Source organism: Mustelus asterias, unplaced genomic scaffold, assembly GCF_964213995.1.
Source record: "Mustelus asterias unplaced genomic scaffold, sMusAst1.hap1.1 HAP1_SCAFFOLD_102, whole genome shotgun sequence".
NCBI classification, from domain to species: domain Eukaryota; kingdom Metazoa; phylum Chordata; class Chondrichthyes; order Carcharhiniformes; family Triakidae; genus Mustelus; species Mustelus asterias.
Window position 1 is genome coordinate 365,299 of NW_027590149.1, and position 25,829 is coordinate 391,127.

The 25,829-nt window shown below is 44.3% G+C and overlaps 1 protein-coding gene across 1 annotated transcript in view; it reads right to left on the reverse strand.

Annotated features, from left to right (window-relative positions):
* The window catches only part of LOC144484382 (NACHT, LRR and PYD domains-containing protein 3-like), a 60,325-nt gene that overhangs the window by 16,437 nt on the left and 18,059 nt on the right, over nucleotides 1-25,829 (reverse strand). The window contains exons 7-8 of the mRNA XM_078202904.1: nucleotides 9,812-11,597; nucleotides 1,423-1,509 (exon numbers count right to left, since the gene is read on the reverse strand). Coding sequence (XP_078059030.1) covers nucleotides 1,423-1,509; nucleotides 9,812-11,597 — 1,873 coding nt within the window. The remainder of the gene's footprint in view (nucleotides 1-1,422; nucleotides 1,510-9,811; nucleotides 11,598-25,829) is intronic.

The following is a 25,829-nucleotide window of genomic DNA, read 5'->3' on the forward strand; positions in this document are numbered from 1 at the left end:
CTGAGACACCTAGGGACAACTTAGCATAGCCAATCAACCGAACCTGCACATCTTTGGACTGTGGGAGAAAATTGGAGCACCCAGAGGAAACCCACACAGACACTGGGAGAATGTGCAAACTCTACACATCAAGTCACCCAAGGCCGGAATTGAACCCTGGTCCCTGGCGCTGTGAGGCAGCAGTGCTGACCACTGTGCCACCTTGTTGCCTAATGTAACCGGCATGTCCAACATTTTGTGGCATGTCTAACACTATTTATGACTGGATATGGCAAGACAGCAGATCTCTGATCTGATCCATTGTTTTTGGTGTGAGTGAGCTCGGTCTATCATATGCTGCGTCCGCTCTGTGGTCTGGTGGCCGTGTGCTGGAGCTTCACATCTCATCTTTAGATAAACCCAAGTCTCATTTGGTAGTACATGTAAAGAAAATTAGTCGTAGTAACACAGTACTGGTTGCTGGGGAAAGCCACTGTCAGCTTCCGATAAATGAAAAGGTACAGTTCACCTCTCCTGCCCGTTTCCTGTCACTCAGATAACTTCATATCCAGGCTGCCTTTGCCTCTTTTATTTCATGGTCTCCCAACTTTGCTCCCAAGCTTATTTTGTGTCTCCTAATAGCTGACAGTGTTTTTAATAACACGAATACTGACAGCAATGGTATATTTAGTATCATTATTTGTGTTCTTAAAAGCAATGTCCATTATTAATAGGGACATCATTCAGATTATTCTGCACTGTGATTATTGCCATTGCCAGCTGAGCTGTGCCTTGAACTGCTGGGCTGTGAGCTCTGGAATTCTCTTCATAACCCTCCCCACCTCCATCTCTGCATTCTCTTTTCAGATGCTCCTTAAGCTCCATTTAACGTAAATTTGAGAGTGGATCCCTCGGGGTAAAACTCATCAGAATTCCATGTAGTTTGTAATCCGCCTCACCGATATACAGCAGTTTTCTATGTTTAATCAAACTGAGAAGCCGACAGACATAAACATCTATAATCTGAATGACAAATTAAACTAAATTGAACATGCGACCAGCCATATCTGGGAATTCTATAAACATTTAATTGTTTTGTCCATCTTTTTTATTCTCATGAATGGATTTGAGAATAATTATAAATGATTAGTTAATTCTTTCACTCCTGAATCTCGCAGTTTATTGTAACTCAGGTTCAGACACATCACTGACTGGTTTGTACTGAGAGCAGAGGTGAGAATATCTGAGGCTGTTACTCTCCAAACTGGAGATCAGAGAGAGAAAGATTTCAGGAATCAGAGTAAATCCGTGGTGTTTAACACGAATACTGACAGGAATGATGTGGAATGGTTATTAATGACACGATTACTGACACTGATAATAATTTACAGTGTCAGACCATCCACTGATTATTAACACAATCTCACACAGTCTGATACTTACTTCAGTTTCTGTATTTTACATTCTGGATTCCTCAGAGCCGCAGACAGTAGTTTCACTCCTGAATCTCCCACTTCATTGCCACCCAGACTAAATGGAGAAAGTGAGAAACACATTAAATTCAGATTAATGTTCAGCAGGAAAAATAGCTGGATCTATTTTTGTGTCAGAAACTTAGCACGAGTGGTGACCTGATTCAAGTTACGATATTATATCTCATCCAAGTTGATCTTTCTCTGCACCCCAGCTGTGACTGTAGCACTGCATTCTGGACTCTTTCCTTTCCTTCCCTATGTACGGTATGCTTTGGCACTAATAAATGTGACAATATTAAATTAGATAATATCAAACCCTTTCTGTTGAATGGAAAAGGCAATAGTCAGCATTGAAAAATGATGAACAATTCACTCTCACTGGTTTGCCTACTGGGGAAACCACTTTTACACCTCTCAAAATGTATATTTTGTTTAATTGTCCATGGGATATGGGTGTCGCTGGCTGGACCAGCATTTATTTCCCACTGCTAATGGCCCCCAGAGGAGGTGATGCCCACATCCTGTGAACAAGCAAGTAACGTTTATACATGTCCCACATTCTGGTCTCATTTGCTGATCATCAGAATTACCCTCCTGAATCTCACTGACCCTGCTAAGATTCCAGAAATTCAAATCATTTCTGCTGTTACATAAATCCAGCATTTTATGAGAATTGTACATTTTACTGAGGGTTAAATGATAAAGCTGTGAGAGTGGATCGCTCGGGATTCCCTGTGCTTAACTATTGACATTATATCATCTGTATACTATCTCAGGGCGAGTTAAAGTGTGAAACTGTGCTAACTGTTGCTTTAAGATCCATCCCCTAGATTTGATACAACAAGGAAAGATTATTCTCCCATTAGAAAGTTGAAATATTTCTGTTTGATGAGTTTATAGGGGAGGGGTGTCTCCCGCTACATTCCACAGTAAACAGGCTCTACATTTTCTGCAGGTCTGGCTCGTGTTCTATCTCCGGGAATTACCGGGAGTTCCCTCTTCCCGGTAGATCCTCACATAGGAAAAGGATGATGCGAAAACCCTGTTTCATATCACTGACAGTTTGACTGAGATTTTCCAGCAGCAGGTTTCCTCATTCAGGAAATTCTGGTTTCCTCGGCTCAGATGTAAGCTCTGCAGTCCTGCCACATTTAGTTGTGAATGATAGTGGACGATGAAACAACAGAAGGAGGAGGTTCCACAAATATCCCATCCTCATGATGGAGGAGACTCGCACATCAGTGCAAAAGATATGGTTCAAATATTAGTAACTAACTTCAGTGGCTGAACCATCCAGAGGGCCCCAGCATCACAGATATCAGCTCATTCCATTCACCCCACATGATGTCAAGAAATAGTTAAAGATAATGGATACGGCAAAGACCACAGATCTTGACAACATTCCAGTAACTGTACTGAAGATTACTGCTCCAGAAGCTGCTCTGTTCCTCGCCAAGCTGTTCCAGTTGAGCTACAACACTGATGTTTACCCAAAATAGTGGGAAATTGTCCAGATCTGACCGTACACAAAAAGGAGAGAACAAATCCAATCTGTCCATTTACCACCCCATCAGTCTCCTCTCGATCATCAGCAGAGTAATGGAAGGCTAACGAGACTAACAAGTGACACTTAATTAGCAATGACCTGCTATCTGACTTGAAGCTTGTGCTTACTCAGGGTCACTCAGTCCCCTACCTCATTACAGCCTTGATGCAAACACGGACAACAGAGCTGAACTCAGGATGAGAGGGGAGAGTGTCTGCCCTTGACATCAAGGCAGCATATGGCTACATGTAGCAAAAAGGAGCCAGAGAAAAACTGAAGTCAATGGAAATGAGAAATGGGCAGCACGGTAGCACAGTGGTTAGCACTGCTGCTTCACAGCTCCAGGGACCTGGGTTCGATTCCTGACTCGGGTCACTGTCTGTGTGGAGTTTGCACATTCTCCTCGTGTCTGCGTGGGTTTCCTCCGGGTGCTCCGGTTTCCTCCCACAGTCCAAAGATGTGCGGGTTAGTTTGATTGGCTATGCTAAAATAATTGTCCCTTAGTGTCCCGAGATGCGTAGATTAGAGGGATTAGTGGGTAAATATGTAGGGATATGGAAGTAGGGCCTGGGTGGGATTGTGGTCAGTGCAGGCTCGATGGGCTGAGTGGCCTCTTTCTGCACTGTAGGGTTTCTATGATTTCTTTCTATGAAAACTATCTGCCGATTGGAGTAATACCAGCACAAAGGAAGTTAGTTATGGCTGTTGGACCATCTACAAGATGCAGTGCAACAACTCACCATGGCTCGTTACACAGCACTGTCCAGTCTTGCTCTGGGTTCCCTCATCAGTAATGAGGGGATTCTTGTGGCATGTTTATAGAATCATAGAATTCCCACAGTGTAGAAGGAGGCCCTTTGGCCCATCGAGTCTTCACCAATTCTTTGAAAGAATATCTCTGTAACTCCACATATATGGCTCACTAATCCCCGTAGCCTACACACCCTGAGACACCTAGGGACAACTTAGCATAGCCAATCAACCGAACCTGCACATCTTTGGAGTGTGGGAGAAAATTGGAGCACCCAGAGGAGACCCACACAGACACTGGGAGAACGTGCAAACTCTACACATCAAGTCACCCAAGGCCGGAATTGAACCCTGGTCCCTGGCACTGTGAGGCAGCAGTGCTGACCACTGTGCCACCTTGTCGCCTAATGTAACCGGCATGTCCAACATTTGTGGCATGTCTAACACTATTTATGACTGGATATGGCAAGACAGCAGATCTCTGATTGATCCATTGGTTTTGGTGTGATTCAGCTCGGTCGATCATATGGTCCGCTCTGTCGTCTGGTGGCCGTGTGCTGGAGCTTCACATCTCATCTTTAGATAAACCCAAGTCTCATTTGGTAGTACATGTAAAGAAAATTAGTCGTTATAACACAGTACTGGTTGCTGGGGAAAGCCACTGTCAGCTTCCTATAAATGAAAGGTACAGACCTAAGCATTCTATTTTAAGATGCTCCTTAAGCGCCGTTTAACATAAATTTGAGAGTGGATCCCTCGGGATAAAACTCATCAGAATTCCATGTAATTTGTAATCTGCCTTACCGATATACAGCAGTTTTCTGTATTTGATCAAACTGAGAAGCCGACAGACATAAACATCTATAATCTGAATGACAAATTAAACTAAATTGAACATGCGACCAGCCATATCTGGGAATTCTATAAACATTTAATTGTTTTGTCCATCTTTTTTATTCTCATGAATGATTTCGAAAATAATTATAAATGATTAGTTAAATCTTTCACTCCTGAATCTCGCAGTTTATTGTAACTCAGGTTCAGACACATCACTGACTGGTTTGTACTGAGAGCAGAGGTGAGAATATCTGAGGCTGTTACTCTCCAAACTGGAGATCAGAGAGAGAAAGATTTCAGGAATCAGAGTAAATCCGTGGTGTTTAACACGAATACTGACAGGAATGATGTGGAATGGTTATTAATGACACGATTACTGACACTGATAATAATTTACAGTGTCAGACCATCCACTGATTATTAACACAATCTCTCACAGTCTGATACTTACCGCAGTTTCCGTATTTTACATTCTGGATTCCTCAGAGCCGCAGACAGTAGTTTCACTCCTGAATCTCCCACTTTATTGCCACCCAGACTAAATGGAGAAAGTGAGAAACACATTAAATTCAGATTCATGTTCAGCAGAAAAAATAGCTGGATCTATTTTTGTGTCAGAAACTTAGCACGAGTGGTGACCTGATTCAAGTCACGATATTATATCTCATCCAAGTTGATCTTTCTCTGCACCCCAGCTGTGACTGTGACACTGCATTCTGGACTCTTTCCTTTCCTTCCCTATGTACGGTATGCTTTGGCACTAATAAATGTGACAATATTAAATTAGATAATATCAAACCCTTTCTGTTGAATGGAAAAGGCAATAGTCAGCATTGAAAAATGATGAACAATTCACTCTCACTGGTTTGCCTACTGGGGAAACCACTTTTACACCTCTCAAAATGTATATTTTGTTTAATTGTCCATGGGATATGGGTGTCGCTGGCTGGACCAGCATTTATTTCCCACTGCTAATGGCCCCCAGAGGAGGTGATGCCCACATCCTGTGAACAAGCAAGTAACGTTTATACATGTCCCACATTCTGGTCTCATTTGCTGATCATCAGAATTACCCTCCTGAATCTCACTGACCCTGCTAAGATTCCAGAAATTCAAATCATTTCTGCTGTTACATAAATCCAGCATTTTATGAGAATTGTACATTTTACTGAGGGTTAAATGATAAAGCTGTGAGAGTGGATCGCTCGGGATTCCCTGTGCTTAACTATTGACATTATATCATCTGTATAATATCTCAGGGCGAGTTAAAGTGTGAAACTGTGCTAACTGTTGCTTTAAGGTCCATCCCCTAGATTTGATACAACAAGGAAAGATTATTCTCCCATTAGAAAGTTGAAATATTTCTGTTTGATTAGTTTATAGGGGAGGGGTGTCACCCACTACATTCCACAGTAAACAGGCTCTACATTTTCTGCAGGTCTGGCTCGTGTTCTATCTCCGGGAATTACCGGGAGTTCCCTCTTCCCGGTAGATCCTCACATAGGAAAAGGATGATGCGAAAACCCTGTTTCATATCACTGACAGTTTGACTGAGATTTTCCAGCAGCAGGTTTCCTCATTCAGGAAATTCTGGTTTCCTCGGCTCAGATGTAAGCTCTGCAGTCCTGCCACATTTAGTTGTGAATGATAGTGGACGATGAAACAACAGAAGGAGGAGGCTCCACAAATATCCCATCCTCATGATGGAGGAGACTCGCACATCAGTGCAAAAGATATGGTTCAAATATTAGTAACTAACTTCAGTGGCTGAACCATCCAGAGGGCCCCAGCATCACAGATATCAGCTCATTCCATTCACCCCACATGATGTCAAGAAATAGTTAAAGATAATGGATACCGCAGAGACCACAGATCTTGACAATATTCCAGTAACTGTACTGAAGATTACTGCTCCAGAAGCTGCTCTGTTCCTCGCCAAGCTGTTCCAGTAGAGCTACAACACTGATGTTTACCCAAAATAGTGGGAAATTGTCCAGATCTGACCGTACACAAAAAGGAGAGAACAAATCCAATCTGTCCATTTACCACCCCATCAGTCTACTCTCGATCATCAGCAGAGTAATGGAAAGCTAACGAGACTAACAAGTGACACTTAATTAGCAATGACCTGCTATCTGACTTGAAGCTTGTGCTTACTCAGGGTCACTCAGTCCCCGACCTCATTACAGCCTTGATGCAAACACGGACAACAGAGCTGAACTCAGGATGAGAGGGGAGAGTGTCTGCCCTTGACATCAAGGCAGCATATGGCTACATGTAGCAAAAAGGAGCCAGAGAAAAACTGAAGTCAATGGAAATGAGAAATGGGCAGCACGGTAGCACAGTGGTTAGCACTGCTGCTTCACAGCTCCAAGGACCTGGGTTCGATTCCCGGCTTGGGTCACTGTCTGTGTGGGGTTTGCACATTCTCCTCGTGTCTGCGTGGGTTTCCTCCGGGTGCTCCGGTTTCCTCCCACAGTCCAAAGATGTGCGGGTTAGTTTGATTGGCTATGCTAAAAAAATTGCCCCTTAGTGTCCCGAGATGCGTAGATTAGAGGGATTAGTGGGTAAAATATGTAGGGATATGGAGGTAGGGCCTTGGTGGGACTGTGGTCAGTGCAGACTCGATGGGCCGAGTGGCCTCTTTCTGCACTGTAGGGTTCCTATGATTTCTTTCTATGAAAACTATCTGCCAAATAGAGTAATACCAGCACAGACAAAGTTAGTTATGGTTGTTGGACCATCTACATGATGCAGTGCAACAACTCACCATGGCTCGTTACACAGCACTGCCCAGTCTGTGATTTCTATCCCTAAGGACAAGGGCAGCAGATGAATGGAAACATCTCCACCTGGAAGTTCCCTTCCAAGATACACACCATCCTGACTTGGAAATATATCACCGTTCCTTCAGTGACCGGGTCAAAATCCTGGAACTGTCTTTCTCACAGCACAGTGGGTGCACCTACACCACAGGAGTCCCTAAATGCAACGATGGTGATATCATAGCGAGCATAGTTGCTTTCCAAGCAGTTGATACAGGTTTAATTCCCAGCTATCTCAGTTTGTTGGAGTGGATGAAGAGAGGACCAGGAGGCAGTAACCACAACCGAAAAGACTGGGTCAATCCAATTTAGTCAAGTCTGCGGCTCCAGCCTGGAGCAGTAGTGTTAAACTTAGCTGAGGGTTGGAGGGTCAGTTGATCATTCAGCTACTCTGAGCCGGCCCACGCTGAGTTCAAAAGGGAAATGGTGAATCTAATAGCGACACAGAGGAAACTAAATTCATTGGTTGGTAAAGAAAATGCCGTCTTCGACTGGCTTTATATTGCTGTGAATTGGAGGAAGCAACAGAAAGGGTCAGTGATGGTTCTGCTGTTGATGTGGTGCACATGGATATTCAAAAATCATCTGATGCAGTGACACAACAGACTTGTGGCATAAGCTCATAAAATAAATGGGAAAGTAGCAACGTGGATACAAAATTGGATGAACAAAGAGTAATGGATATTTTCAAGGCTGGAGGATGTCGGTAATGGAGAACCCTAGCGGTTGGTATTGGGATCCTTGCTTTTCCCTGATATATATGAATGATTTGGGTGTTTGGGCGGCACGGTAGCACAGTGGTTAGCACTGCTGCTTCACAGCTCCAGGGACCTGGGTTCGATTCCCGGCTTGGGTCACTGTGTGGAGTTTGCACATTCTCCTCGTGTCTGCGTGGGTTTCCTCCGGGTGCTCCGGTTTCCTCCCAGTCTAAAGATGTGCGGGTTAGGTTGATTGGCCATGCTAAAATTGCTCCTTAGTGTCCTGAGATGTGTAGGTTACAGGGATTAGAGGGTAAAACATGTAGGGATATGGGGGTAGGGCCTGGGCGGGATTGTGGTCGGTGCAGACTCAATGGGCCGAATGGCCTCTTCCTGCACTGTAGGGTTTCTATGGTTTGCAGTCTCGAGGAAAATTTCAAAGTTTGTTGATCACAGAACAGTTTGAGGCATTGTAAACTGTGAGGAGAAGAGCTTGGGACTGAAAAACAGACTATGGTGGAGTGTACAGATAGGTGGCAGATTAAGTTCAATGCAGAGACGGGTGAGGTGATACTTTCAGGAAACATGCACATGAGGAAGCAATATAAAATAATCGGTAGAATTGTTCACGGATTGCAGGATCAGAGGGACTGAACACATATGTGCATCGATCATTGCCATTGGCAGGGCAAGTGTAGGTAGCAATTAATAAAGAAAACAGCATCTTGGGCTTCACTGTTATGTAATAACTTGTGTTTGTGGGCATTACACAGTAATTCATGAGTTTAAGTTTAATTTGTGTTTCTGTGCTTGTGAGCTCAGAAAGGGCCAAAACTTTAATTTCACTTCATGTTAAACAAAGCTGCCCGCCTGCGGGTTTTTGGTTTCAATTTAAACTGTCCCTACATTTTAATTTAAGGTTTACGACGTTGTAAGAGTTATAGAGGTTTAAAGAAATGGTTGCTTCTATTCAGAGGCCCACAATGAATGATAGAAGCTCGGAGTTTCAGTTACAACCAGTTAATCCAAGAAGCAAGACGGAGTTCACAGAGGCTGCCAGTAGAGGCAGCGCAACGCAGGCATTCAGAAAGCAACCCGAACTGATGATGTCACCAGTGATCACGTGACTTATAAAGGGACATTGTCCCAATATAACACACACCGACTGTAATACATAACACAGGTAGAGCGCAGTAAAATAATCCTGATCATAATTAAACACAAACTGTAAGCTGCACCGAACAAGAGAAACTAATTTCTGTATAGCATCGTACAGAATCAGATGGTTTCTGTTGGGAGAGGGAATGATCCTTTTTCAGATTTTGGAGGGAGGCCTTTACAGCTCTAATTATTTAAAATGCATCCCAATAATGTTTTTATTCATTTAAGGAACGTGGGCATCGCTGGTTATGCCAACATTTATTATCCACGCCTATTCCAGGAGAATCTGCCTTCTTGAAACGATGTAGTTTTATCAGAGAATCTAGATTTATTACAGGTTCAGAAGGAGGCCAATCGGCCCATCATATCTGCATCTGCTCTCAAATGAGCATTATTACTTTGTGCCATTCTCCCACACTTTGTGACCATTGGACATTGTTTCTCTCTTGATGTCCTCGAATGAACATGCCTCTGTTTTATTAGAACAAAGGAAATGGCTTCTCAACAATGAAAATATCCGCTCGGAGACCAAACAGTTACCTCAACTCCTGACACTTGTGCAGAATGGGTCCCAGCCGCTGGAGCCCTTCACACTGAATGTTGCATTCCTCTAGATCGAGGTGTTTTATTGTATCACAGAGTCCAATGACATGAGACAGGACCGCACAGTCAATCGGGGTCAGTCGCAATTCACTAAATGTAAGTGTTTCCACAGATCCCACTGTGTTCCGAGCCAGTGCTTTATTCTGAGTCTCAAACAGGTAGTGGAATGTGTTCAGGAGCTTCCTCTTCCCAGTTCCAGTCTGTGTGTCTCCAATCCGCCCTTCAACCTTCTCCTTCACCCAGTCAATCACTCGGCAGGTTGTTTGATGAAGAAATGGACCCAGAAACTCCACCAGGGGTCGAGCTGACTGTGGGGAGGACAGACCAGCAACAAAACGGAGAAATATCTCAAATCGCCCATCTTCCTCACTGTGGGCTTCACTGAGGAGTTTCCCGATCTCCCCAGGATCTGGAGTCAGGAATTGTGTGAGTGCAGCTACAAACTCTTGGATGGTGAGGTGTGGGAATGTGTAAACCACACTCTGGGCAGAATCATCTCTCTCCAAAAGCTCCATCAGGAACCCAGACAGGAACTGGGAAGATTGTAGATTGTACTCAATCAAATCTCCATTTCTAAACACAATCTTCTTCTTGGAGACTCCTGTGTAGGCCATCTCACCAAGCTTCAGTAACACATCACGGGGGTTTTCAATCTCTCGGCCATGGTTTTTCAGAATGTTGTAAATATAGTAGGAATATAGTTGGGTGATGGTCTTGGGAACTTGCTGCTGTTTCCTGTTTCTTTGTGTAAAGAAGGGACCCAGTGACAGACCGAGGATCCAGCAGTAGGAAGGGTTGTAACACATGGTGTACAGGATCTCGTTCTCCTCCACGTGTTTGAAGACAGCTGCTGCCACCATCTGATCTTCAAAAAACTTGTTGAAATATTCCTTCCGTTCATCACCAACAAATCCCAGGATTTCAGCCCAGACACTGATCTCAGCCTTTTCCAATAAATGTAATGCAGTGGGGCGGCTGGTCACTAACACTGAACATCCAGGGAGCAGCTTGTGCTGTATTAAACTGTACACAATGTCAGACACTTCACACCAGCATTCAGGATCTGTGCACATGTACTGAGGTTCTGTATTTCTCCGATTATCAGCAAAATCAATACTGTCCTTGAATTCATCCAAACCATCGAATATAAACAGCAATCCCTCTGGGTTCTTCCAGAGCTCTCCCAGAATATTCCCAAAGTAAGGATACTGATCCAATATCAGATTCCTCAGGTTTATTCTACAGTTAATAGTGTTCAAATCCCGGAATTTAAAACTGAAAATAAATTGAAAGTGTGGGTATATTTTCCCAGTGGCCCAGTCATAAACAATCTTTTGTACCATTGTTGTTTTTCCAATTCCCGGCACTCCACTCATTGCTGCTGAACTCCCAGATTTGGATCTTGAATGGGATTGGTGGAATAATCTCCTAATTTTTTGCAGCAAACTGCCCGTCTGGGAAAAGCTGCTCTGGAACAATTGATCAGTTCGGATTTTTTCCAGTTCTCTCCGGAGATCTTTCTTTCTCCACTCTTCATGGTCTCGGCCTCTTGCCAGCAGTTCATGTTCGACAAGTGTCCGGTCTCGAACAGTAGAAATAACCGTTAGCTCAGCGTATCGATCAACCAGCTGGAAAATCTTAACCTTCTCCTTTATGAGGATAGTGTTCACTCTCAGTGTTTCAGTTTGTACCCGGAGTGTCTCCTTGTGTTTCTGTTGGAGATCTTCAATCAGAACAGAGAGAACTGTTAGTTGCATTAAAATACCATCTTTGCTGAATTGTTAGACTTACTTTACAGTGTCAGTCAAGGTTTGTGCAGGAATTGAAATTAAGTTATTGGAAACCTCGCTTCACAAGCACCAATTTTCAATTAAAGTTTCAGATCGTGACTTAACTCTAATATTTCCATAACTTTCCATTTTATGAAGGTGATGTTTCCTCTCTGATGGTTAATGCTTTCCAACCTGCCCTTAATACAGACACCTCACTGGGAGTCTGCAAGGATCATGGTTACATGATAGACGATTTTTGAGTCCATTAGTCTGTGAACGAGTCGGTGTTCCCAATCTGCTGCAGAAATGGTAAATGGGATATTGGATATGAATGGGAGACGGAGAGATTGTAATTGTTCAGGAGTCTGACTGTGACTGCATCCCTCCTTCAACAGGTTCCCTTTCATACTGTGTGAGCATTGGAATACCAACAGTTTTGAACATGGAAAGTTCTCCTATTCTATCAGGCTGTTGCCTGGTCACCCATGTTACTGGGGAGCCGGTTGGCTCAGTTGGTCAGATTGTGGGCCATATTGTGTCAGCAGCACGGGGTCCGATCCCCGTTGTATCTGGGGCAAATTCGGGACCTCACTCCTTGCCTTATCCGTGCCGGAGATCATTCAGCCGTGGTTCAAACCTGCCTTCAGACAGAGAACTCAAAGAATACCCACCCCTTTGATGTAGTGTATTTCAGTAATCAATAACTATGTTTCAGCAGTTGTACATGTAGATACATTAACTGTGTTTTGATAACCATTCTGCCACGATGGCAACAAGAAAAAGAACAAGGAGCTACTTTACCAAGTGTAATATGAAACCAGGAAACATTCACAGTTCATTTGAACTGTTTAACAATAATTATAATTCATGGTTAATTATGTTTCTTGTTTCCTATCACCTCGTTTTGGGAAAGTGAAAATGTCTTTATCTTTGTTCTTACATTGGGTTTGAAGGAAACCCCTGAATTAAGGGATTATCCTTTCAGTAGAGTAATGTGCTCTCTTTAACGACCATTAGGAAACTAACCAGTAATTTTGTATTAAGCCTAAATACTCCCTTTTCCTCAGAGACATTCTTCAGATTAATGTTCAATTGTGTGAACACCTGTAGTATCATCATTTTTATCAAAGGTTGTCTGACCTCTCAATCGGTTCTGTGATATGGTAAAGATTATTGGGGGCGATTCTCCCATCCCAACGCTCTAAATCTTTAGTGCGGCGGGCCGGGACAATCGCTTGTGGGCCGAATTGTGGGATTCAAGCATGCATTCCCGATGCGCACGCATCTCCGAGTGCCGGATATCCAGCACAGTGGGGACCACGCAGGAAACCAGTGGGAACAACAGGTACGAGATTTTAATCTATTTTAACCTTATTTTAAAGTTATTAGCGGGCCTGGGACTGAAGCCTCCGGACCCGCAACATCTCCCACTCCCGTCAGTGCGATTTCACTCCAGTGCCGTTCAGATTCGCTCCCCAGTTTCAGGGAACTAACAGGAGACCCCGCTGGAGTGAAGGGAGGGGTGCAATTGGGGCCCCTCAGGGGGTTGGGTGGCTTCAGGTTGTTCCCCCCTGGGTATGGGCACTGTGGCAGGGCCAGACTGTGCTCCCGGCACTGCCTAATGGGCAAAGTGCCCATGCCCACAGGGCACCTTGGCACTAAGAACCAGGCATGGGGCAGTGCCAAGGGGGCAGGGCCTAGGTGGCCTCCGCGGGCGGGGTGTCTGCTTTCTTTGGTGGTGGGGGGCGTCTGCTGGGTGGGATTAGGGTGTCTGCCTCCCATTGGTGGGGGGGGGGGGGGTAAGAGAGAGAGAGAGATCCGGAGAAGATCGCGGTGCTCCGGGACGGTAGAGGGTCGGGGCTGGCCTGGGACGTTGGGGGGGCCGTTAGGGGCGGTGGACCCAAGGGGCAGCACTACAGGGTCCCGTGACTGGCCAGCAAACTGCAGGCTGACAGCTCGGGGCCACTGCGCATGCGCAGAGGTCAGGAACTGTCAGCCTCTGGTGTGAATAGGCCCCACCCCCCAAACCTTTAATGAGATTCACGCTTGTGACCTCTGCATTGCACAGACTGTGGGAGATTAGAGTTTGAACTCCCACTGAAAAAACAATCGTCATTTATACCAGTTTCCCGCCAATTCAGCACATAGAACAATTTTGGGAGAATCGCCCCCAATGTCCCTCATTTCTTTACCATTTTCCCTACAGTTCAAAATGGAACAAATCAGAGCCCGGGAAATACAGGCCTCTCAGCCTGACCACTGTTATTGGGAAGATACTGGAAGGGATATTAAGAGCTATTCTTTATGAAACATTAGAAATTCACAATAAACTTCCACGTTTAGCCCTAACGTGGGGCAAATCAGAGCTCGGGAACTGCAAGTCGACCAGCCAGACATCCGTTACCAAGTGGACATTGCAAGGGATAATATAAAGTTTTCCTTATGATCACTGGGAAAGGGAAGAGACCATTAGAAATTCACAGAAGAACTGAAAAAGGTCCAACTTGCTGGAGTTTGAGGAAGTGAGTAGAATCATAAATGATGGAAATACGGTGGACATTACGGGCGGCACGGTAGCACAGTGGTTAGCACTGCTGCTTCACAGCTCCAGGGTCCCGGGTTCGATTCCCGGCTCGGGTCACTGTCTGTGTGGAGTTTGCACATTCTCCTCGTGTCTGCGTGGGTTTCCTCCGGGTGCTCCGGTTTCCTCCCACAGTCCAAAGATGTGCGGGTTAGGTTGATTGGCCAGGTTAAAAATTGCCCCTTAGAGTCCTGGGATGTGTAGGTTAGAGGGATTAGCGGGTAAAATATGTGGGGGTAGGGCCTGGGTGGGATTGTGGTCGGTGCAGACTCGATGGGCTGAATGGCCTCCTTCTGCACTGTAGGGTTTCTATGATTTCTATGATTGTCACCCTAGACTTTTAGAAAGCCGTTGATAGGTTTCCTCACCAAAGAATGTTGTTATATCAGTGGAAATTTGAAACTCTGCTTCAGGAATCGTCTTCAATATTGCAACTAAAACTTAGTGGACCAGATGTAGTTTGGCTTGAAGACATGTCACAAATGATCTGAACAGAAAATGTTGGATAAGATCAGCATCCATGGAGACAGTAATTATCATTTTGATTCCATATGGTGGTACCTCAGAACTCAGTCACATTGGACTCAAAATGTTAACTCTCGTTCTTTCTCCAGATTCTGCCAAAACTAAGTCTATCACACTTTTTTTTTGTTTTTACAGATTTCCACATCCATAGTTTTATTAAAAATGTTAGCCTGGGATTCTCTACTCCTCACAGTCTGATATTCAAGAGCTGAGCAAGGTTTAACATATGAACTCGGAGTTTGCAGCATTAACGTGATGTCTACAGTAAGTTTGCAGATGCCGACAATACAATGGTTTACATGGTAGAAGGCAGTGAGATAAAGAAAAGTTTAGATCTGTGATAGCAGTGGGCACACATTGTTCATAAGTTAATAACATATAGGAGCAGAAATTGGCCATTCGGCCCATCTAGTCTGCTTCGCCATTCGATCATGGCTGAAATGCTCCTTATCTCAATTTTCCAGCCTTCTCCCCATTACCAATTAAAAATATGTCTCACTCCTCCTTAAATTTACTCACTGCCCCAGCACTTCAGGGTCGCCAATTCCACAGATTCACAAAACAACGTATTAAGACAGATGTATCTCATACATAGTGGTCGAGCTAATATTGAACAGACGGATTCTTTGTGTGAAAGATATTGAGACACAAGAGACAGAAAAAGATCTCAGTGCCAGCGTACACATATCACTGGAGGTCTGTGATCAATGTTGAGAATCTGTAGCTAAAGGTAACACGACATTGGGTTACATTCACAGAACCAATCGATATTAGATAAAGAAGCAGTAGCTATAGGAGAGTGAGAGCAGAGGACACCGGGACAGACATTCAATAGCCCTTAGGGGAGAGAGTGTGAGAAGAGAACACTGGGATACTGAGACAGACAACAGAACCTAGAGGAGAGCGGTAGAGGACGACACTGGCACAGACATTCAACAGCACCGAGAGAAGAGTGAGAGGGGGGAACACTGGAATACTGGGACAGTCAGCAGCACCTAAAGAAGAGGGAGAGAGTAGGACACTGGGACAGACAGTCAGCAGCACCTCGAGGAGAGTGCGAGAGGAAGGCACTGGGTCACTGGGACAGACAGTCAGCAGCATCAAGAGAAGATTAAATATACAGCAAAGAGTGCAGTGAGAAATTTGAACACTAGCTTGGAGTTTGGAGATGTTGTGTTGACATCAGGATTCAAAAATGGTGCGGGGCCAGGGGAAGCAGCCGATTGGGTAAGTATGATCGGGTAAGTTTTTATTGGTTTTATCACTTATGGTTTTTAAAGTCTTTATTTTGTGGTTTCTTGTTTGTCCCTGCCATTATGCAGGAACAAGGAACCGGGAAGAAGCGATGTAGAGTAATTGATATTATTTAATTTTTGATATCTTTCAAAAGGTAAAGGGCTAGGTCATGGCAGGAGATCTCAAAGCTGTGGTGTGCTCCTCGTGTTCCATGTAGGAAGCACACGTGTGCAGCAAGTGTCTCCAACTGCAGCTGCTGGAAGCCCATGTTTTAGAGCTGGAGGTCGGCTGGGACACTATGGAGCATCCACAAGTATTGAGGATTGCACTTATGGACAGGTGGTAACACCGCAAGGCAAGTCTCAACAGGCAGGAAGGGAATGGGTGATGACCAGGCAGATCAGGAGGACTAGGCAGGCAGTGCAGGAATCTCCTGTAACCATTCCCCTGCAAATCAGGTATACCGCTTTGGAAATGACCTCTTAGGGGAAAGCAGCAACAGACAAATCTGTTGCACCAGGGTTGGCCCTGCTGCATAGAGGAGGAGAAAAAAGTATGGGAATACAATCGTTATCGGGGATTCAATTGTAAGAGAAATAGACAGGCCCTTCTGTGGTCACAGACAAAATTCCTGGATGATACGTTGCCTCCCACGTTCTAGAGTCAAACATTTTTCATGGACAAGTTAAAAAAAGACAGTAAGGGGAATAAGAAAAGTGATAGGCAGATAAATCAAGGGCCAAAATCAAACAGTGCCACAATGAACACACAGTGGGAACGGGACAATTGACAAAAAGACTTTGTGCTTTAACGCACAGAAAATTTGAAATAAAGTGGATGAATTAATCGTGCAAATAGATGCAAACAGGTGTGATGTCGTTGGGAATGACTGCAGGGTGACAAGCGATGGGACACCCAGTGGTGTTCACTATCTAGGAAGGAGAGTCAAAAACGAAAAGATGATAGAGCTGGTTTGCTGGTTAAAGAGGAAATTAGGTAAATAATGAGGTAGGATATTAGCTCTGATGATGTGTAATCCGCATGGGTAGTGCTGAAAAGGCTCAGAGGTTGCAGAAGTTTAACTTGGAAAAGTGTGAGGTCATGCACTTTGGTCTCAAAAATAGGAAGGCGACTTAGTATTTAAATGGGGAGAGACTTCGGGGTGTTCCGGTGCTGAGGGATCTGAGTCACAGAAAACTAGCATGCAGGTACAGCAGATAATAAAGAAAGTGAATGAAATAGAATATGATGGTAAGGAAGTTGTTGCAATTATACAAGGCATTGGTGAGGCCGCACCTGGAGTATTGTGCACAGTTTTGGTCCCCGTATTTGAGGAAAGATGTCGTGGCATTGGAGGCAGTTCAGAGGAGGTTCACCAGATTGATTCCAGTAATGAGGGGCTTGTTGTATGAAGAGAGATTTAAAATAGATTCAGCTATACTCTCTGGAATTTATAAGATTGAGGGGAGATCAAATTGGAGCTGTTCAAGATGATAAAAGGTATTGATAAAGTAGACATGGAGTGGATGCTTCCGCTGGTGGGGCATTCTCGGATGAGAGGTAATAGTCTTAGGATAAGGGGCAGCAAATTGAAAACAAAGTTGAGGAGAAACTCCTTCTCCCAAAGGGTTGTGAATCTGTGGAACTCGCTGCCCCAAAGTGCGGTGGATACTGGGACAGCGAGTACATTTAAGGAGTTAGACAGATCTTTAATTGGTAAGGGAGTGAAGGATTATGGGAAGAAGGCATGAAAATGAGGATAAGGAGCATGATCGAACGTTAGAGCGTACTGGATGGGCGGAATGGCCTAACTCTGCTCCTATATCTTATGAACTTATGAAAACCTTAATGGGGGTTGTAGATAGACCCACAAACTGTAGTGGTGAGGCTGGGGATGGCATTTAAAAGGAAATTAGTGACGCATGTGATAAAGGAACATCAGTAATTGTGTGTGATTTTAATCTGCATATAGACTGGCCAAGTGAAATCAGACACAATAACGTCGAGTAGGAGTTCCTGGAGTGTATACGGAATAGTTTTCTGGAACATTCTATTGGTAGTGGGGAAAGTGCTATAGTTCATTAATAGCACTTGAAAACAGTGGCAGGATTGGACAGTCAGCATGGATATATGAAGTGGAAGTCTTGCTCGACAAATCTACTTGAATTTTTTCCAGGAAGCAACTAGCACAGGTGACGAAGGTGAGTAAATGGTTGTGATTTATTTCGACTTTCAGAAGGCTTTTGACACGGTCCCAGGTAAGAGATGAGCCTGTAAAATTCAACACATTGATTTGGGAGCAGTGTATTGAGATGGACAGGAAATAAGCTGGCAGGGAGGAAACAGAGTAGCAATAACTGGGTCTTTTTCCAAATAGCAGACTGTGACTAGTGGAATACCGCACGGATCGGTGCTGGGACACCACTGAAAGGGTTAATGTCACACAAGCTGCTATGAAAAAAAAGTTCTTCTAAACGTTTTCACAGATAAGAACCAAAACCAGTTTAAGGGGACTGTGATTGGTTTTAATCTCTGAATGATATGAGCTTAATCAATAACTGAGTGGATTGAGGTAACTCCTAAATATGATTGGTATATGCTAATTACCTAGAATTGAATTTGAGGCTATAATTGTTTCTGTATTTAGGAATTCTGTATTCTGGCGAGTTACAGACTGTGACCCGTGACTTTCCAGAGTCTTCACTACTGAAGGAGAAAATTTTCCAGAAAACCATATTTTACATCGTCAAACATATTTACATATTGGACTAATTGGCACCACTCATAACGGGCCAACAATGCAGAGGGGCACCCCCGGATGGATATTCGATCGGGTCCCCCCCTGCACAGCTGAGAGACTCACGAATTTCAGAAACTACGGGAGATCCCTAATCTGCCTAGCAACAGCGCGCAATTGCATTTTAAACTGGCCAAGGACGACCAAGATCCCTATGAAACGAGACATAGAGTGGGTTATCAAAACCAAGCTATCACTGAAATATTACTAATTCGGCCAAGGCAGACATAAAAATCTGATAAACCAAGATATAAGAATAAAAGGTTAGAATGAAGTACTCCAGACATCCAACAAGACAGGATGACATTAACACTCAATCTCACAAGCAGGAAACACAGACACGGGACAATAGGATCAAATTCAAATAAGAGGACACATAGAGATGATAATGGGAAACGCATTTAGACACCGGGGCAGGACCAAGTAATCCCATTAACACGAACACACACCATACAAATGCAAATTGACAAGCCTCCCAGAGAACTTCCTGACCTGACAGACCACTTTATACATATTGTAAAAAGATGCATAATCAAATGTTCCCGCTCAAATTTGGAGCCCTATAAAGATCCAGGGCTGATGTAATTCAATTGAGATCAACGTGGCCAAGCCACTGTTTCTGAGCTGGCTACGGGGGTCTCCCTAGGATCCTAGTATTGTACAATAAAGACACGCTTTGAACCTTGATTTGCGACTCGACTTCTATTCTGTGCTGGTAAGGGAGATTTCCCTACAACAAAATGGCGTAGTCACGGCAGGATTTGATATCTGACTTCTGACTGATGGCCACAGTTTGAAAGTCGGGATCAAATTTAAACGAATCTGATACAAATCCAGAGCAGTCAAAGGCGAGTGCAGGTCTCCGTTCAAAGTGAGGTACCTTTAAGGGTTAGGGTTTGTCTGTTTTGAGTATTGTTGTCTTGTAGAACTGTATAATCTTGCCTAAGTTTTTAAATTGAAACAGAAGTCCGCACTAAAGAGGTACAGGTCAGAACGACCGCGTGGAAGAAGGTAAGTAACTTTTAACTTTAATAGGAGTAAAGGACCAGAGGTAAAGATAACAGGTTTTGGGCTATTTGATAACAAGAATTAAGACTAATATAAAGATAAGTACCGCATGCAGAACTAATTGGTGTAACTAACCCAGGATTGTAAATGAAACCGCTGTCTGTGCCAAGGCAATAGGACAAGGGAGTGCTTGACTCAAGGTGCCCTACCCTAAACTGGACGTTAAGAGGAGAAATCTCCCACGCTAAGGTTGGGTTTTGAAGCGGGCGCTAAGAGGCACAGGCACTCAGGGTGCAAGGCACGGACAGTGTAAATCGGGTAACAACACTGACTCTGAAGGGACGAACAACCTCAGAGTCGATACAGTTACTAACTATAACAGGGGCTTTGATAACAGAGTACAGGTGTGTAAGTGTTGAGGAAAAGTGGACCCGATCCATCCTGACCAAGAGACACGACGACGGAGGATCCATTAGGGACCCGGGCGGAGTTTGATAACCTTGTTCGTCTGTAGGGAACACCACAGCCCATAGCAGGATACCCGGGTTTGGGGTAACGGATCAACCCTGCTAGTGGGGGTGGTGGCCGAGCGGGAGGCGTTGTACTTAGAGGGGCTGGGAACAGGGGCGGACAAACCCACTAAACAACCAGCACACATCCCAATAAGACAACACAAAATAGTCCAAGCGTGAGGTGTCAGGAATAGTTGGGGGAGCCCAGGGGAAAGAGACCCACTGGAACCTCACTACGAGGCCCTACAGCAATACAGACGGTGCTGGGGCAGTATCAGTGACAGGAGTTGAGGCACTTTTACTGTAGCAGCCAGCATACGGGGGTTGCAGGACTGCTAGACAGAAAAATGGCAGACCACGTTGTTAAGGGAGAAACTGCAGTAGCTCTCATTTTGAAGTATCTGTTAGCCAGAGAAGCGATTGTTGCAAAGATGAAACGGAACGGGTGGAACGCATCACAAACTTTAGAAGATCAAAGAAAGTGGGTAGACGGAGTTAAACGGGACAAAACAAAAGTAATGGGAGTAATATTAGTGACCCAGTTAGCTGGACTAATTGAGGAAGTAAATGCCTCAATGGAGGAGAGACACAAAGAGACAGAACAAATTAAAGTATTACAGGAGAGAGTGAGGGAATTAGAACACAGAAGCCACACTGCGGAGATAACGCAGAGATCAGAGGAAACGGACCCTCGGCGCCCATACGAGTCAGTGCAGAAACATACAGCCACTCCAGCATCAAAAGAAAACATAGACAATTATAATCTAGCGCCAGTCACGAGAGGAGGGACGTTAGCACAACCAAAGGCAACCTATAAGCCTTTTACGCCAGGGGAAAGGCAGCAGATTATGGCATCCCTGGGGAAGTTAAAACCCAGAAGCGCAAACCTGGAATTTTGGGGCAAATTAGATTCGCTCTGGGTAGGACACCAGTTACATTTAAGGGACATACACCAGCTGGTCAGGGCAGCCTGTCCAGCGGATAAATGGAGGTTGGTGGCAGGAGGGCCAGCGACCCAAGCAGCACAGCACTATAATGGAGGAAGGTGGACACATGCCGTTCCTACAACGGCTGAGATAGATGACCAGCAGGCACCCTTTACATTATTCAAGACCGAAGTCCAACGGGTCTTAGGGAACTCCCCCACTAATTGGAGCAGGATCACAAACACTAAACAAGGACGGAGGGAAAATGCATCGGAATTTGGAGAGAGATTATTCCGGGTATATAGGGAATGTTCAGGACGGCACAACGTGGATAGGAGAGACAGGGCTTTTGTTCAGGCTTTTAAGGATGGACTCTCTAGTTCTCACCAGGTCATCCTAAAGATGGGAGTGATTATGTCCCAAGATTACGATGAATTGGTAGAATGGGCTAGTGGCATACCTGCAGATGGATAGGAGAGATCTTAGTTTTTGTATTTCAGTGTGTTTGTGAGATCTGGTAGCTTGTCGAATGTAGGTGGTTGTTGTAATTAGATTGAGAGCAGGGAGCTCTTTGTTCCTGTGGAATGTCTGCTGCAGGCAGTGGGTGCAGTACATTGCACCTTGGTTTAGCCTCAGGGGGCTGGGAGAGTGTTAAAACTGTTAAAGATTAAAGTGATAGGATTTCTTGAATTTACTTCTGTTTTGAGTCAATTACAGTTTGGAAGAAAGAAGAATAAAAGCGATTGTCTTAATCAATGTTCTGTATTCTCTTTGAATGTTTTACACTCATCCCAGTCTGAAATGATAAGTTTGAATGAAAAAGGATGTACTGTGGAATGACTTTTGGAAGCTTCCATGTGTGTGTGTTTAAACAAAGTCGTTGCGTGGATGATTTGTTGTTGTTTGTTTTAATGTTAAGAAAGGATTTAAACCTTGGAAGGAAGCATGTGCTCTTTCCTTTGTCTTGAAGTAGAAATTATAAGAGTTAGTTGAGGAGTTAAGAGAAGAAAATAAGTTATTTTGTGGAAAGGTAGAAAAGCAGGAACAAAAGACTGAGGTCTATGAATTAGTTTAAAGTATATCAAGACAGTGAAATACAGTATTAATCGCAGAATATCGCGATTTGCGAACGTCAGATAGTTTAGTATTCTGAACTAGTTAAAATTATGTACTGCCGTCGGAATTTCATGAGCCATCAAGGTTCAAGGTTTGCCAAATATAAAAGCACTGCAAAGCTTAAAACCTAGCCAGTTAAGAAACCAAAATGTTCCTAATCAAATAACTGGTATGTATTGTACCTGCTTTGATTTTGATTCGGCGCCTGTTACTTTTCCTAGAGTGCGGGGGTTTCGATCTGGAGCTCAGTTTAAAAATAGAAACGGCTTGAATTAAAAGGGTTTGGATATCACGGTTAAGATGTGTAAAGTGGTATGATACAACTGCCGCTTGATTATTTTTATTATACAGTATAGCACTGCCATATAGACACAAGAATAACATCAAATCCTGAAAAGCCTTAACCAACTTTGTATGATATATTCATATACTATATTGGGTATTGATAAAGACATAATTATTTTGTGAAGTACGGTGGTGTAGCGCTTGCACGCAAACAAATGATCAAATTAGAGATAGTGTAAGAGTACTCATATAAAGATCGGAACTGTATGGCATGTGATTTTAATGGGGAAAGCGATGTCTTTTGATAAGATTACATACAAACGAATGGATGTCCAATTGCAGCCAAAAAAGGCCAGTACAAAGTGTTATTTAATTCACACTAAGCTTGCTATGGATGGGGGATGCCAATTCAAGTTGATTCGGACCAGGGAACACATTTCACAGGAAAGGTTCTGAAAAACATTTGCCAACTATTAGGAATAAAACAAAAATTTCACATCCCCTATCACCCGCAAAGTTCCGGGATGGTGGAGAGGATGAATCGGACTCTAAAAATAACAATGGCAAAAGCAATGCAATCCTCAGGTAGAAATTGGACAGAAGTCCTACCTGCAGTTCTGATGAGGCTTAGGGCGACCACAAATCGAACTACCGGCTTGACTCCATACGAGCTGATGACCGGGCGAGCAATGCACTTACCCGAGAACATTATTACAGGCTGGACAGATGTGGGTCCGATAAAAGATAGGATCCGACAATACATCCGAGACCTTAGCACCCAATTGAAGGGGATGCGCCGGTCCGTAATTTCTAATCAGGCACAGGTCGACGCAGAGGGGGACTCAGAAATATTACCAGAAGTCCCAAAAGCCGGGAGCCGGGTATTAACAAAAGTGCTTCCTGCAAAACCAGGATTTGCCCCAAGATGGCACGGACCTTACGAGGTCATTATTAGCGGAGATACCTGTGCCTGTATAGATATAAGGGGACAGGGGGTCTGGAAACACTGGACCCAATTAAAACTATATGAGGACAAATGAACTAAAAAATACCGTTCTGCTCATTCAACTTCCACAGGAACCAGGACCAGATCTACTATCAAGACGTCGGAACCAACTACTTTTAATTTGATTGCCTGTTTATTTTCTGTATATACTGTAATTGTAAAATACTGTTGAAAAAAAAAAAAAGAGCGATATGGGAACAGGGACATATCTGATAATAACCCTGACCATTGTAAATACACTCCAACATACGAGGGTTAGGGGAGCAGAACCACCAATCATGGAAGGAAACCTATTCCTGAAAACACACATCCAGATCTATGGGAATAGGACCGCTTGTTACCCCTCAGCGCGATCAGTAAACTCCCTATTCATAGCAACACCAGGGTGGCTCCCACAAGAGTTATTCACTATTGACACATCAGGGGCACCCTGCAAAGAACATATTGGGTACTTTAAGCAAGGGATACAAGGAAGGTGTGTAGAGCTCACTGAGCCGGGAATTCTAAGGGGGACGGGACCCCAACCGGAGGAGACACATGGGAACTACCCACAATGTTTTAAGGGAGAGGGATGGGGGTGCGTGCATGCCTTTGTCCCTAAAAATGATTCGTGCGCTGAGGCACATTGTGCTCTCCAGGAGTGCCGGGTCCGGGAAGGACACTTCACTTGTGACTGCAAGCAACAGAAATGCATTGCAGTCACCGCGGGTAGGCAGCTTATGTGTGGCAAGTGCAACGGCACCCACGTAAGCTCAGCCTCAGGGACATATCCATTTGATTCTCACCAAGAGGTACAATCAAGTGGACAGTTCAGGGGGAGGGAAGGTCCCACAAGATGGGGCCATGCGGTCAAACGACCCCGGGGAAATGCATGTTATCGGGTTAAAGACGGGTACGTGTTTTTATTTAAAAATGTATACATGACGGCCACAGACAGGCCTCCAAGGTTCTTTTCCGTAGGGACAATCAGACCTCTCACGGTTCCATGCCCAAGTGAGGGGCATGTCCAGAAACGCATAGTGACCAGGGCCATCAGCGCAGAATTTTGCTCCGACTGGCAGGCCCCTGTCACACTAGGGTCTTCTTTAGGATATGGATTTCTGGGGACACTATCCCTGGGAGGCGCCGCAGGGGTGATCAGTGCCAGTAATAGGAACTTCTTCATATGTGGACTGACCATTTTAGGAAACAACACCCTACAAGCATTAGGCGCAATTGACCAAGAACTCGCAGAACTCAGACTATACACACAACAAACAAGATATGCGGTGGACTATCAGCTAGCCAGACAAGGGGGGGTATGCACCATCATCAAGGAAAAATGCATCACATACGTACATGACGAGACACTAAACATAACAGCAGCCATGTCCGGGATACAAAAGCAATTGGATAACTTTAAACAGGGGTTAACAGGGACTGATGGGTGGTTAGGATGGCTGTTTAACACAGTTTGGGGAGCATATATTATGAAGGGATTAATCCTAGTAGTAGCCATCCTGTTCACAGTCTGCCTTGGCCTAACCTGTATTAAAGTGATATGTGCAAATATTACATCAAGAATGCTACCCACTGCCAGTATCCAGATGCAAGAACTTAACAACGATACAGAAGAAGAGGAGCAACGGCAAGGACAACAGCTGTACAAATCACTGTTCCTCTGAAGGTCGTCCATGGGGGGTCAGCCATGAATGGCACCCCCTGGACGAGAGGAGGGACTGAAGGAGAAAATTTTCCAGAAAACCATATTTTACATCGTCAAACATATTTACATATTGGACTAATTGGCACCACTCATAACGGGCCAACAATGCAGAGGGGCACCCCCGGATGGATATTCGATCGGGTCCCCCCCTGCACAGCTGAGAGACTCACGAATTTCAGAAACTACGGGAGATCCCTAATCTGCCTAGCAACAGCGCGCAATTGCATTTTAAACTGGCCAAGGACGACCAAGATCCCTATGAAACGAGACATAGAGTGGGTTATCAAAACCAAGCTATCACTGAAATATTACTAATTCGGCCAAGGCAGACATAAAAATCTGATAAACCAAGATATAAGAATAAAAGGTTAGAATGAAGTACTCCAGACATCCAACAAGACAGGATGACATTAACACTCAATCTCACAAGCAGGAAACACAGACACGGGACAATAGGATCAAATTCAAATAAGAGGACACATAGAG